The 12500-nt window shown below is 45.3% G+C and overlaps 1 protein-coding gene across 4 annotated transcripts in view; it reads right to left on the reverse strand.

Annotated features, from left to right (window-relative positions):
- dyrk4 (dual-specificity tyrosine-(Y)-phosphorylation regulated kinase 4) overlaps positions 1 to 12500 on the reverse strand; it is a 35710-nt gene that overhangs the window by 14240 nt on the left and 8970 nt on the right. For 2 of the 4 annotated variants that reach the window (XM_046294659.1, XM_046294649.1), the window contains exon 1: positions 5039 to 5573. The exons of 1 other annotated variant lie outside the window; for it this stretch is intronic. In XM_046294659.1, coding sequence (XP_046150615.1) covers positions 5039 to 5062 — 24 coding nt within the window. In that variant the 5' untranslated portion in view covers positions 5063 to 5573. Of the gene's footprint in view, positions 1 to 5038; positions 5574 to 10369; positions 10483 to 12500 lie in introns of those variants that run through there. One more of the 4 variants, XM_046294630.1, reaches the window with a different exon arrangement.

The following is a 12500-nucleotide window of genomic DNA, read 5'->3' on the forward strand; positions in this document are numbered from 1 at the left end:
TAGTTCTGGTGCAACATTGTCAGCATAGCTGTGCTAACGCGTGCCTTAATCAGAGGGGAGCATGTCAACTAACAGTGTGTTGAGAGACTGAGAGACACCGTATGGGTGGACTAAAACCTCCAGCCCAGATGGGCACAGGCTAAACTCAGAGAGCCTGAGAGGACATGGGCAACAGTTGGCTGGGTACTTGGGTAGCAGAGCAGATTTATGATTGAACTAGACCTAGAGTAACACTATACTTTTTCACGAGTTCACTAAACAGATATCTCTTCCATCCATATGCTTGATATTCTTACTGACCCAGTTGGGTTCCTTTGCGAGAATATGATAGTATTTTGATTCCCATGCATACATACCCAGGGCCATGTATAAAAGGATAAGGCACGGTTTCTCGGGTGGATTTAGAGTAGAAGGACAATAGTGCCCACACCATTGGCTGTTTGGAATCTGAGTTCAAGGCAGCAAACACACATTCAGATATTAATGCAGGATGCACACATAACACAACCTTTGCTGCCCCCTGGGAGGTTTGTGAGAGTGAGGGTTGTACTGCGATGTGGGTCGAAGTTACCCCATTAATTGGCTGCAATGCACATCTTACTGGATACTGGAAAGGTCCTTGAAAGGGATCACAGTATTCCAAATACACTACATGATCAAAAGTATGTGGACATCATTCCAAAATCATGGTCATTTATATGGAGTTCGTCCCCCTTTGCTGCTACAAAAGCCTCCACTCTTCTGGGAAGGCTTTCCACGAGATGTTGGAACATTGCTGCAGGGACTTGCTTCCATTCAGCCACAAGAGCATTAGTGAGGTCGGGCACTGATGTTAGGTGATTAGGCCTAGCTCGCAGTCGGCGTTCAAATTCATCCCAAAGGTGTTTGATAGGGTTCAGGTCAGGGCTCTGTGCAGGCCAGTCAAGTTATTTCTGTATGGACTTGCTTTGTAATGTTAAGATTTCCCTTCACTGGAATTAAGGGGGCCTAGAAAACCATGAAAAACAGCCCCAGACCATTATTACTCTTCCACCAAACTTTACAGTTGACACTAGACATTGGGGCAGGTAGCGTTCTCCTGGTATCCGCCAAACCCAGATTTGTCCGTCGAACTGCCAGATGGTTAAGCGGGATTAATCTCTCCAGAGAACACATTTTCACTGCTGCAGAGTCCAATGGCGGCAAGCTTTACATCACTCCAGCCGAAGCTTGGTATTGCACATGGCGATCTTAGCATTGTGTGCGGCTGCTCGGCCATGGAAACCCATTTCATGAAGCTCCAGAAAAACAGTTCTTGTGCTTCCAGAGGCAGTTTGGAACTCCGTAGTGAGTGTTGCAACTGAGAACAGATTAGTTTTATGCACTACGCACCTCAGCACCTGGTGGCAACTGAAAGCTCCCGTTCTGTGAGCTCGTGCGGCATACCACTTCGCGGCTGAGCCGTTGTTGCTCCTAGATGTTTCCACTTCACAATAACAGGACTTATAGTTGACATAGGGCAGCTTAAGCAGGGCGAACTGACTTGTTGGAAAGGTGGCATCCTATGACTGCGCCATGTTGAAAGTCACTGAGTTCCTAGTTGAGAACAAGTTCTCATTTACAACTGCGACCTGGCCAAGATAAAGCAAAACAGTTTGACACATGCAACCACACAGAGTTACACATTGAATAAACAAACATACAGTACAGTCAATAATAAAGTAGAAAAAAAGTCTATATACAGTGTGTGCAAATGAGGTAAGATAAGAGAGGTAAGGCAATAAATAGGCCATAGTGGCGAGGTAATTACGATATAGCAATTAAACACTGGAATGATAAATGTGCAGAAGATGAATGTGCAAGTAGAGATACTGGGGTGCAAAGGAGCAAAATAAATAAATAAATACAGTATGGGGAATTGGCTTTGGGGGTGACCTGAGAAATATACCTGCTGGAGCGCGTGCTGTGGGTGGGTGTTGCTATGGTGACCAGTGAACTGAGATAAGGCGGGGATTTACCTAGCAAAGACTTGTAGATGACCTGGAGCCAGTGGGTTTGGCGACGAGTATGAAGTGAGGGCCAGCCAACGAGAGCGTACAGGTCGTAGTGGTGGGTGGTATATGGCGCTTTGGTGACAAAACGGATGGCAATGTGATAGACTGCATCCAATTTGTTGAGTAGAGTATTGGAGGCTATTTTGTAAATGACATTGCCGAAGTCGAGGATCGGTAGGATAGTCAGTTTTATGAAGGTATGTTTGGCAGCATGAGTGAAGGATGCTTTGTTGCAAAATAGGAAGCCGATTCTAGATTTAATTTTGGAGATGCTTAATGTGGGTCTGGAAGGAGAGTTTACCGTCTAACCAGACACCTAGGTATTTGTAGTTGTCCACATACTCTTAAGTTAGAACCGTTCAGAGTAGTGATACTGGACGGGCGGGCAGGTGCGGTTGGAGGCCACGGAAGGAGAGTTGTATGGCATTGGAGCTCGTCTGGAGTTTAGTTAGCACAGTGTCCAAAGAAGGGCCAGAAGTATACAGAATAGTGTCGTCTGCATAGAGGTGGATCAGAGAATCACCAGCAGCAAGAGCGACATCATTGATATATACAGAGAAGAGAGTTGGCCCGAGAATTGAACTCTGTGGCACACCCATAGAGACTGCCAGAGGTCCGGACAACAGGCCCTTCGATTTGACACACTGAACTCTATCAGAGAAGTAGTTGGTGAACCAGGCGAGGCAGTCATTTGAGAAACCAAGGCTGTTGAGTCTGCCAATAAGAATGTGGTGATTGACAGAGTCGAAAGCCTTGGCCAGGTCGATGAATACAGCTGCACAGTATTGTCTCTTATCGATGGCAGTTATGATATCGTTTAGGACCTTGAGCGTGGCTAAGGTGCACCCATGAACAGCTCGGAAACCAGATTGCATAGCGGAGAATGTACGGTGGGATTCGAAATGGTCGGTGATCTGTTTGTTAACTTGGCTTTCGAAGACCTTAGAAAGGCATGGTAGGATAGATATAGGTCTGTAGCAGTTTGAGTCTAGAGTGTCTCCCCCTTTGAAGAGGGGGATAAACATGGCAGCTTTCCAATCTTTGGGGATCTTAGATGATACGAAAGAGAGGTTGAACAGGCTAGTACTAGGGGTTGCAACAATTTCGGCAAATAATTTTAGAAAGAGAGGGTCCAGATTGTCTAGCCCGGCTGATTTGTAGGGGTCCAGATTTTGCAGCTCTTTCAGAACATCAGCTATCTGGATTTGGGTGAAAGAGAAATGGGGGAAGCTTGGGCGAGTTGCTGTGGGGAATGCAGGGCAGTTGACCCTGGTAGGAGTAGCCAGGTGAAAAGTATGGCCAGCCGTAGAAATATGTTTATCGTGGATTTATCGGTGGTGACAGTGTTTCCTAGCCACAGTGCAGTGGGAGGCTGGGAGAAGGTGCTCTTATTCTCCATGGACCTTACAGTGTCCCAGAACTTTTTTGAGTGTTTGCTACAGGATACAAATTTCTGTTTGAATAAGCTAGCCTAGGCGTCCCGGGTGGCGCAGTGGTTAAGGGCGCTGTACTACCAGAGACTCTGAGTTCACGACCAGGCTCTGTCATAACCGGCCGCGACCGGGAGGTCCGTGGGGCGATGCATAATTGGCCTAGCATCGTCCGGGTTAGGGAGGATTTGGCCGGTAGGGACATCCTTGTCTCATCGTGCACCAGCTTGCCAGGTGCACGGTGTTTCCTCTGACACATTGGTGCGGCTGGCTTCCGGGTTGGATGCGCGCTGTGTTAAGAAGCAGTACGGCTTGGTTGGGTTGTGTATCGGAGAACGCATGACTTTTAACCTTCGTCTCTCCCGAGCCCGTACGGCAGTTGTAGCGATGAGACAAGATAGTAGCTACTAACAATTGGATACCACGAAATTGGGGAGAAATAGGGGTAACATTTTTTTTAAGAAAAAAAAAAGACAAAGATAGCCTTCGCTACTTGCCTGTGTATATTAGTTACTAACTTCCCTGAAAAGTTGCATATCGCAGGGGCTATTTGATGCTAGTGCAGTCCGCCACAGGATGTTTTTGTGCTGGTCAAGGGCAGTCAGGTCTGGAGTGAACCAAGGGCTATATCTGTTCCTGGTTCTAAATGTTTTGAATGGGGCATGCTTATTTAAGATGGTGAGGAAGGCACTTCTACTTCTACAGTAAGGCCATTCTAATGTCAGTGTTTTTCCTATGGAGATTGCATGGCTGTGCGCTCGATTTTAGACACTTGTCAGCAACGGATGTGGCTGAAATAGACAAATCCAATCATTTGAAGGGGTGTCCACATACACCATATATACAAAGTGATGTATTTTCTGAGACTCATATGACACCTGTCACAGTAAAGCATGAGGAAAGTAACACTTCAATGTCGATGATAATCAAAGTATCGAAAATACCAAGAAGAGCTGAATAAGAGCGACAAACGTTTGCTGTTCAGATCAAATAAAATGTTGCATTAACTGAGGTACAGTTGGCTGGTTAGGTTATCAATGTGACAATGATGTTGCAAATAATTAATGACACAAGGCTAATATTCTTTGTAAACAGTGGATGAATGAGTTGCTGGTTCCCTGTCCTTGATCATGCTTGATCCTATTTATGGTGAAGCTATAGAGCTTATATCAACACCATGACTCATAAAATAAAGTGTAGACTGAAATAGCCATGGATCATGTTTACTGTCTCAGATAATCACAACAACCTATAGGCGAATTAGCCTACTAAATGGGACACAATGTTTAGGCCTACTTCATAACACATATCATAATAGTCTGTATTTGTGAAATAAGTGGAATACAAAAGTGAATCTCCATACAATCTAAACAACAACTATTATTATTTCAGACTTCAGACATAGAAAATACATAACTTTCTGATGTTCAAGCAAAATATAAAATAAAAGTCGAGTAGACAAGAGAACAGAAAATAAATGCTGTAAAAAAAATGTTTTGGGTCAAAATCCGTAGCCTAAAGAGAGAAATAAATAACGGATTCATGGATATATCCAAAATGGATGATGGACCTCACCTTGTTATTAATTTCGGGAAACATGCTGCTTTGGCACCTGGGTCCTTAGTAAATTCCAATCTCAATGTAGCCTACACGTGAAAGTAACTACTGTGAAATCCAGGTAAATGCAAGGCGCCAGCACATCTTCGAAAGTCCAGACGTCACTTTCAGATTCTCTGACACTTGAAGAAAAAAACGTCAGCAACGAAAGTCCAACCGAGGAGCGACTGTCACTTGAATCTCAAACTGCGATAGACATACATAATTTTGACCGTAGGGTCAGTATTGCTGTCGTCAGCAGAAGATTAGAGAAAAAGGTAAGCTGTTAGTCTATTCACCTTCACGCGTAAATCTCTGGAGAGGCCACCTGTTCACGTTTCTGCATCTGACAGCTGGGTCTTCCTGATATAGATTTGTTTTTGGCTACCTATCCTCTCCTACATTCGACTGACACTCCTAAAATCCAATAGTGCTCGGTGAATGTGCGCCATTGCAGTAGCCAATATTCTGTAGCCTACTGCTAAGTCACTGTGGCTAAAACGCACCCTGTATCCCTGTGGATAACCTATACTGAGTCGCAGTACTGAGTCTCCTCACGTTGCAGGAAATGGTCGTGTGATGTGTATGAGACATGCTGCAGTCCCTAAAAATAACCTATTTACCATCCACAGAACCTTTGCTACACAATCTATAGGTTGGACTATGCCTATATGACAAATAAAGACTCTGTATTGAGGCATAAGACCTCTCAGGGGGTAGATACATTCATTTTGTAAATATGTTAAACATTAATTCCCCCCTGTGAAGTTTTGTCCCCTTTCGACCTCATGTGTTAAAAGTTGAAATTGTAGGTTTGCACTGGCAGACACAAACATTGGTAAAGGTGTGCTGGATTTTACCTCTCTCTCTCTCTCTCTCTCTCTCTCTCTCTCTCTGTCTCTCACACACACACACACACACACGCACACGCACACACACACACACACGCACGCACACACACAAAATAAAGACTGATGCAACACGTAAAGGTAGCCTACATAATATAATACCTGCCTTCTCGTAATGCACAGCTTGTTTTATAATAGGTTAAACAAATCATCAATATGAGTAGTCCTATGCTAGGCTTATTATGTACCAGCACATAAAGACTCCTTGGGGAACAGTAAAATCACCTCAACTCATGCTGACCCGAGAAACGGCGTGTTTCAATGGCGTAGTGGGAGACGGCGCCAGGCGTTCTTCACACCCGAACATCAATGATGTAAGTGTAAGATGATTTTCCATTGTAACATGGGACAAAGACCGAATGACTAATCACAGACAGGGTGAGGCGGATGAATACAAAAACCATCCCCTTACAAAATGAGGAGGCTTGGAGTAAAGTTGCAGATGATTCAGTTGAATATGATTATAGAGTGGCTGTAATGCAACAAGGGCTTTCCAGTAATCAGACAGGACTATAGGAGGATGATCTATCCATGACGGAGAGTGCTCCTTCAGTCTACTACCCCTATACCCTTAGTCAAACCTGTCGGAACTGGGCAGCTCTCAAGTCCTTTCTGATGGAAAACTTCCAGAACCGCCATGTTCGGCATACGCAGGCTTCATTTACAGTGGAGAACATTTGATTGAGCCAAGGCTGATTAATTCTGGTCCCATAAAATGTTTTATTTTTTAATATACCCCTTTTTTCTCTCCAATTTCGTGGAATCCAATTGGTAGTAGTTACAGTCTTTTCTCATCACTGCAACTCCCGTACGGACTAGGGAGAGGCGAAGGTCGAGAGCCATGCGTCCTCCGAAACACAACCCAACCTTGCCGCACTGCTTCCTGACACAATGCATATCCAACCCGGAAGCCAGCCGCACCAATGTGTCAGAGGAAACACCGTACACCTGGCGACCTGGTCAGCGTGCACTGCACCCGGCCCGCCACAGTAGTCACTAGTGCGCGATGAGACAAGGATATTCCCGCCAGCCAAACCCTCCCTAACCCAGACGACGCTGGGCCAATTGTGTGTCGCCCCATGGACCTCCCGGTCGCGGTCCATGAAATAAAGTTTTAAGTGAAGAGTGGTGGACGTAAAATAATGCAGATTGATCAAGGGATGTTGTCGTCAGTGGTTGCTTTTTCACTAACCTTTTCAAAACATACAGTGCATTCGGAAAGTATTCCGACCCCTTGACTTTTTCCACATTTTGTTACATTACAGCCTTACTCTAAAATGGATTACATTTTTCCCCCCTTATCAATCTACAAGCAATATCCCACAATGACAAAGCAAATGCAGGTTAAGACATTTTTTTTTCTTCTAAATAAAAATGTCACATTTACATAAGTATTCCGACCCTTTACTCAGTACCTTGTTGAAGCACCTTTGGCAGCGATTACAGCGTAGAGACTTCTTGGGTACAAGCTTGGCATACCTGTATTTGGGTAGTCTCTCACATTCTTCACTGCAGATCCTCTCAAGCTCTGTTAGGTTGGATGGGGAGGATTGCTGCACAGATATTTTCAGGTCTCTCCAGAGATGTTCGATCGGGTTCAAGTCCAGGCTCTGGCTGGGCCACTCAAGGGCATTCAGAGACTTGTCCCGAAGCCACTCCTGTGTTGTCTTGGCTGTTTGCTTGGGATCTGTATCCTGTAGGAAGGTGAACCTTTGCCCCAGTCTTAGGTCCTGACCGCTCTGGAGCAGGTTTTCATCAAGGATCTCTCTGTACTTTGCTCTATTCATCTTTCCCTCGATCCTGACTAGTCTCCCAGTCCCTGCCGCTGAAAAACATCCCCACAGCATGATGCTGCCACCACCATGCTTCACTGTAGAGATGGTGCCATGTTTCCTCCAGACGTGACACTTGGCATTCAGGCCAAGGTTTCATCAGAACAGAGAATCACGTTTCTTAAGGTCTGAGAGTCCTTTTGGCAAACTCCAAGCGGGCTGTCATGTGCCTTTTACTGAGGAGTGGCTTCCATCTGGCCACTCTACCATAAAGGCTTGATTGGTGGGGTGCTGCAGAGATGGTGGTCCTTCTGGAAGGTTCTCCCATCTTCACAGAGGAACTCTGGAGCTCTGTCAGAGTGACCATTGGGTTCTTGGTCATCTCCCTGACGAAAGGCCCTTCTCACCCGATTGTTCAGTTTGGCCAGGCGGCCAGCTATAGGAAGAGCCTTGGTGGTTCCAAACCTCTTCCATTTAAGAATGATGGAGGTCACTGTGTTCTTGGGAATCTTCACAGCTGCAGAATTTCTTTGGTACTGTCGTGGAAATTTTACACAGGGACACTCAAAGTCAATCTTAAATGAATCCTTGTTTATTATCAGTGCACTGGAGAGGTTCTAACCAACTCAATGCACCAAGTACACATGTTGATCAGGAGCTCTACCCGGGGCAGTCCTGTTAGTTCTCTTATATACAGGCAATCATTAACGTCATAAACGTTTGCTTCATTCATGCGACCGACTAATACTTGGTCATGCATGTGACAGACCAATACCTCACAAGGCTTATTTTCTCTATGCTGAGACCTTGAAACTGAGATATCCCATTCTCAAAACAAGGTTCTGGGCATACTGCCAAATTGCAGGTACTTGATAGTGAGGATTTGTTCAATCAGTCACTAGCATGAACACAGAAAAATGTCCATAACAGTACCCTTCCCCAAATCTGTGCCTCGACACAATCCTGTCTTGGAGCTCTACGGACATGTCCTTCCACCTCATGGCTACATGTTTGCTCTGACATGCACTGTCAACTGTAGAACCTTATATAGACAGGTGTGTGCCTTTCTAAATCATGTCCAATCAATCAATTGAATGTACTACAGGTGGACTCCAATCAAGTTGTAGAAACATCTGAAAGATGATCAATGGAAACAGGATGCACCTGAGCTCATTTTCGAGTCGCATAGCAAAGGGTCTGAATTCTTATGTAAATAAGGTATTTCTGTTTTTAATTTTTAATACATTTTCAAAAATCTAAAAACCTCTTTTCATTTTGTCATTATGGGGTATTGTGTGTAGATTGATGAGGGGGAAAATAATTTGATAAATGTTTTAATATGGCTGTAACGTAACAAAATGTGGAAAAAGGGAAGGGGTCTGAATACTTTTTGAATGCACTGTACATGTACATCTATTCATATCTCAATGTATGCTGTCTCCGTTCCTAAGGAAGTAAGACTGACTTGCTTCTGAGTATGCTGGCATGGTGCCAAAAATCTTGTCCTCCAAAGAAATGACCACTATTCTGTCAAAATATGCCTCCTACACATCTAAAACTAAACTTGTATCTCCTATCAGTTTAAAAATAGCACGGGATGTTCTCTGATCAATAGGACTGAAAAGTACAAAATCTCACATCAGTTATGGTGAGACAGATTTATACTGGTTATAACTAGCTTACACATCAGACAATAATCCTTTGACTAGGATCCTTGCACAGCTCCCTGTGTCAGCCAAATAATGAAACAATACTTGAATCACAGCACAAAAATCCACACTGGCAGATAATGATGAGATAAGCTAGAGCGATGCTGCAGTGTCTTCTCCTATTTCAGCACTGTGGTCGTTATCTCCTGTAATCAAACACCGCTGTTCAAGCACTTCTGACCACCAACACGCCCCCCCCCCACCCCTCCCCTGTCCACCTCATCATCTCAGCCCCTTCCTAAAATCTCTTCCTTTACCCAGTTCAAAATACCTATCTACATTGCCTGACGATAAGTAGAAATATGGAGTCGATAAAATGACTCAAATTAACTACAGTTAATTTGCAATGGTTTGAGCTGAAGTGTTACAATTGTCTAGTAATCAAACTAAAATGTCCATGTATTGCTCAACAATGTACATACAAATGTGTTTAAAAATGAAAGATGGGGGGGGATACACTGAACAACAGATGATTCTGTTAATGTCTCAGTCTGTAACAGAAAGGATGTTAATGTTGTTCATTATCAAACACCAAGTAAATAAGCCACTTTTAGATCTGCCAGAGTCCATAGGGGAGACAGACACAGTCATTATGCAGTGTGTCTTCTACCACCCAGGTGACTAAGTCTGGTTTAGCGAAGCATAGCTAGCTAAAGCAGATCGAGTCACTATGCAATGTCATCGTCACTGCGAATTTTCCAAATGTATAACATAACGTATCATTCACCACAGTTTAATTTACTTCTGTTACTAAGAAAATGATCACGAGTGACTCGACTGAAAATAGCACCATATCAAAACAGAAAGCAAGCCAGAGAAAAGAGATCGAGTTCTAAAGATGAAGCGATTGAGGAAAAGAGAGCCTCAGTTTTCCATCTAACGTCTACACACCAATGTAACTCCCTCTGTGCCATGAATTACCTCATGTGCCTCAGGCTGGACCCTCCTGTTCCCGCAGCCCTGGCTGCCCCAGCAGCCCTGGAGGAGGTTAAAGCCACAGCAGGCAGGCGAGGTCCCGTCTCCCCCCATAATGAAGCTCCTCCATGCTGCCACACCTCAGCCCCACCACACCCAACTGGAGGGGGTTCTTTTAGAGATTAGGGTCAGATCGCCCCAGAGTAGAGGGAGGATGCTGTTCCTTAAGACTCGTTTTACAAAACCTTTTTCCTTGTCTTCGCAACACTGGTAATGTAGATTTTTTTCTAGCACTCCTTAATAAGGCTTCCTCTGGTAATTCACATTGTGGAACAGGTGGAACAGAAGCTGGACTGAGCAGGGTAGTTCCCTGTATCATCTGTATCAGCCCTCGCAGATCCTGGGATTCTCTCTGGTCCAGGAGACAGATGGGCAGGCAGGCAGGCTCACAGACAGGGAAAGGAGGCTGCTGCTGCTGTGCTTGGTGAGGAAGGAGGAGGCTTATGTGTGGAGGGGGTTCGATGAGGGACCCATCCTGAACCGGAGTTGCCACAGCAGGGGCCTGGCGCTGGCTTCCTGTGAGAGGGGCCTCTTGGGGAAGAGGAGTGCAGGTGACAGATCCCTCTCCCTCGCAGGTGGGCTCTGCATGGGGCTGTGGAGCCAGACAGGGGCACAGGCAGAGCACTAATAGGGTTCCCAGGTGGCCCGGCTGACGCCTCTCCCTGCTGCGGTCTCCTGGAGACAGAGCCACTAGAGCTGTCATATTTCACCCTTCACCACCTACTCTGCTGCAAGCCCCACGGGATGCCGCCGCCTTGCTGGCAAACAGTGCAGTGATGAAATCTTATCCTGGTGCCTGCCACGCTGCCAGCCTCCACTGCAGCAGCTGGAGGCTCCATAGTCCACACCAGGACAGAGTCCAGAGGATGACTGGCGGTGCTTTTTAAAGGCAGGAGTTTAGTGGCACTAGGCCTAAACTAAGCTTAATGTTACAGAAGATGGCCGATAGGCCTACAGGTAAGAAACTCTGTGAACTTGTGACATCACACTCAGAATATCTGAGTTATATTTTACCACATCACTTCTAAGGCCTATAGTCCAGGCCTCACTTTAGTTTGCAATTGTTTCAGCATAATGTCAGGTCAGTGGGTCTCTCAACTGACATTCATGACAGCTTGCCTCGCCAAGGAGCCAACCTTAGAAGACTTATCTTGATCCATTTTGTCTCTGGGTACTCAGTACGTACTGTACTTGCAATGAGTAATGTGTCTTTCATGGTGGAAACGTACGTGTGTGACTATGTCAATCAAACTACAGCTATTGTTGCAGGCAACAGCTGCTCTTCCCTACTAACGTCACCAGGCATTCTGGAGCAGTGCAGAAGTGTCATCTGAGGCTGCCATTGTCTTTGTTTCCTCCTCACGCAGCCTCACACAGATTTACCAAACAGGAACACCTGAACAGACTGCTGGTTTCCCAGGGCCCCCAGATAGCTGGTGTTTATAGACGGGAGCTCACAGTCAGTAAGTTAGCCAAGCAGGGAGGAGACTCATGGGAGGGGAGGGAGGGAACAGCTTTGAAAGTATTCTGTTTACATGGTGAACAGCAGGCAGGCAGGGCCTAGCAGGCCAAACCTCATTCTCAGAGCCAGAAACCCTGACCTGCAGCCTGTCGTGGCTCCCTAATAGGAGTCAGGTGCCAGGCGATAGAGGCGAAGTGAGCGAGCTACCGCCAGGTGACAAAGCGCAGTCAGTCTCCTGACGCTTGGCAGAGGAGGAGTCTGGGTAATGACCTGGCCAAAACCCAGCTTGGGGTAGAGATGTGAGTGATGATAAGGTTGCCCCTTTACAGAATTGTTTATGGCGCCAGTGTGAGTATTAGTATCCAGATACACACCTCTATGAATTTGTATGAGGCACATCAGAAATTAGCTTGAGGAACTCAATGAAATCAACATGTAAAATACTTTGAGACCTACTGAAAATTGTACATGTAAATGTTATCCAGACTTTTTATCATCAAGTATTTATCAATGCAAAGTTGTATACTATGCCCATCTAATAACAACTTATGTAGAGTCCTCCTGACACCCATCAAGATGAGTAGCTGACAGCATGTTACAAAGTCATTTCAATCA

This window comes from Oncorhynchus gorbuscha, linkage group LG02 (genome assembly GCF_021184085.1).
Source record: "Oncorhynchus gorbuscha isolate QuinsamMale2020 ecotype Even-year linkage group LG02, OgorEven_v1.0, whole genome shotgun sequence".
NCBI classification, from domain to species: domain Eukaryota; kingdom Metazoa; phylum Chordata; class Actinopteri; order Salmoniformes; family Salmonidae; genus Oncorhynchus; species Oncorhynchus gorbuscha.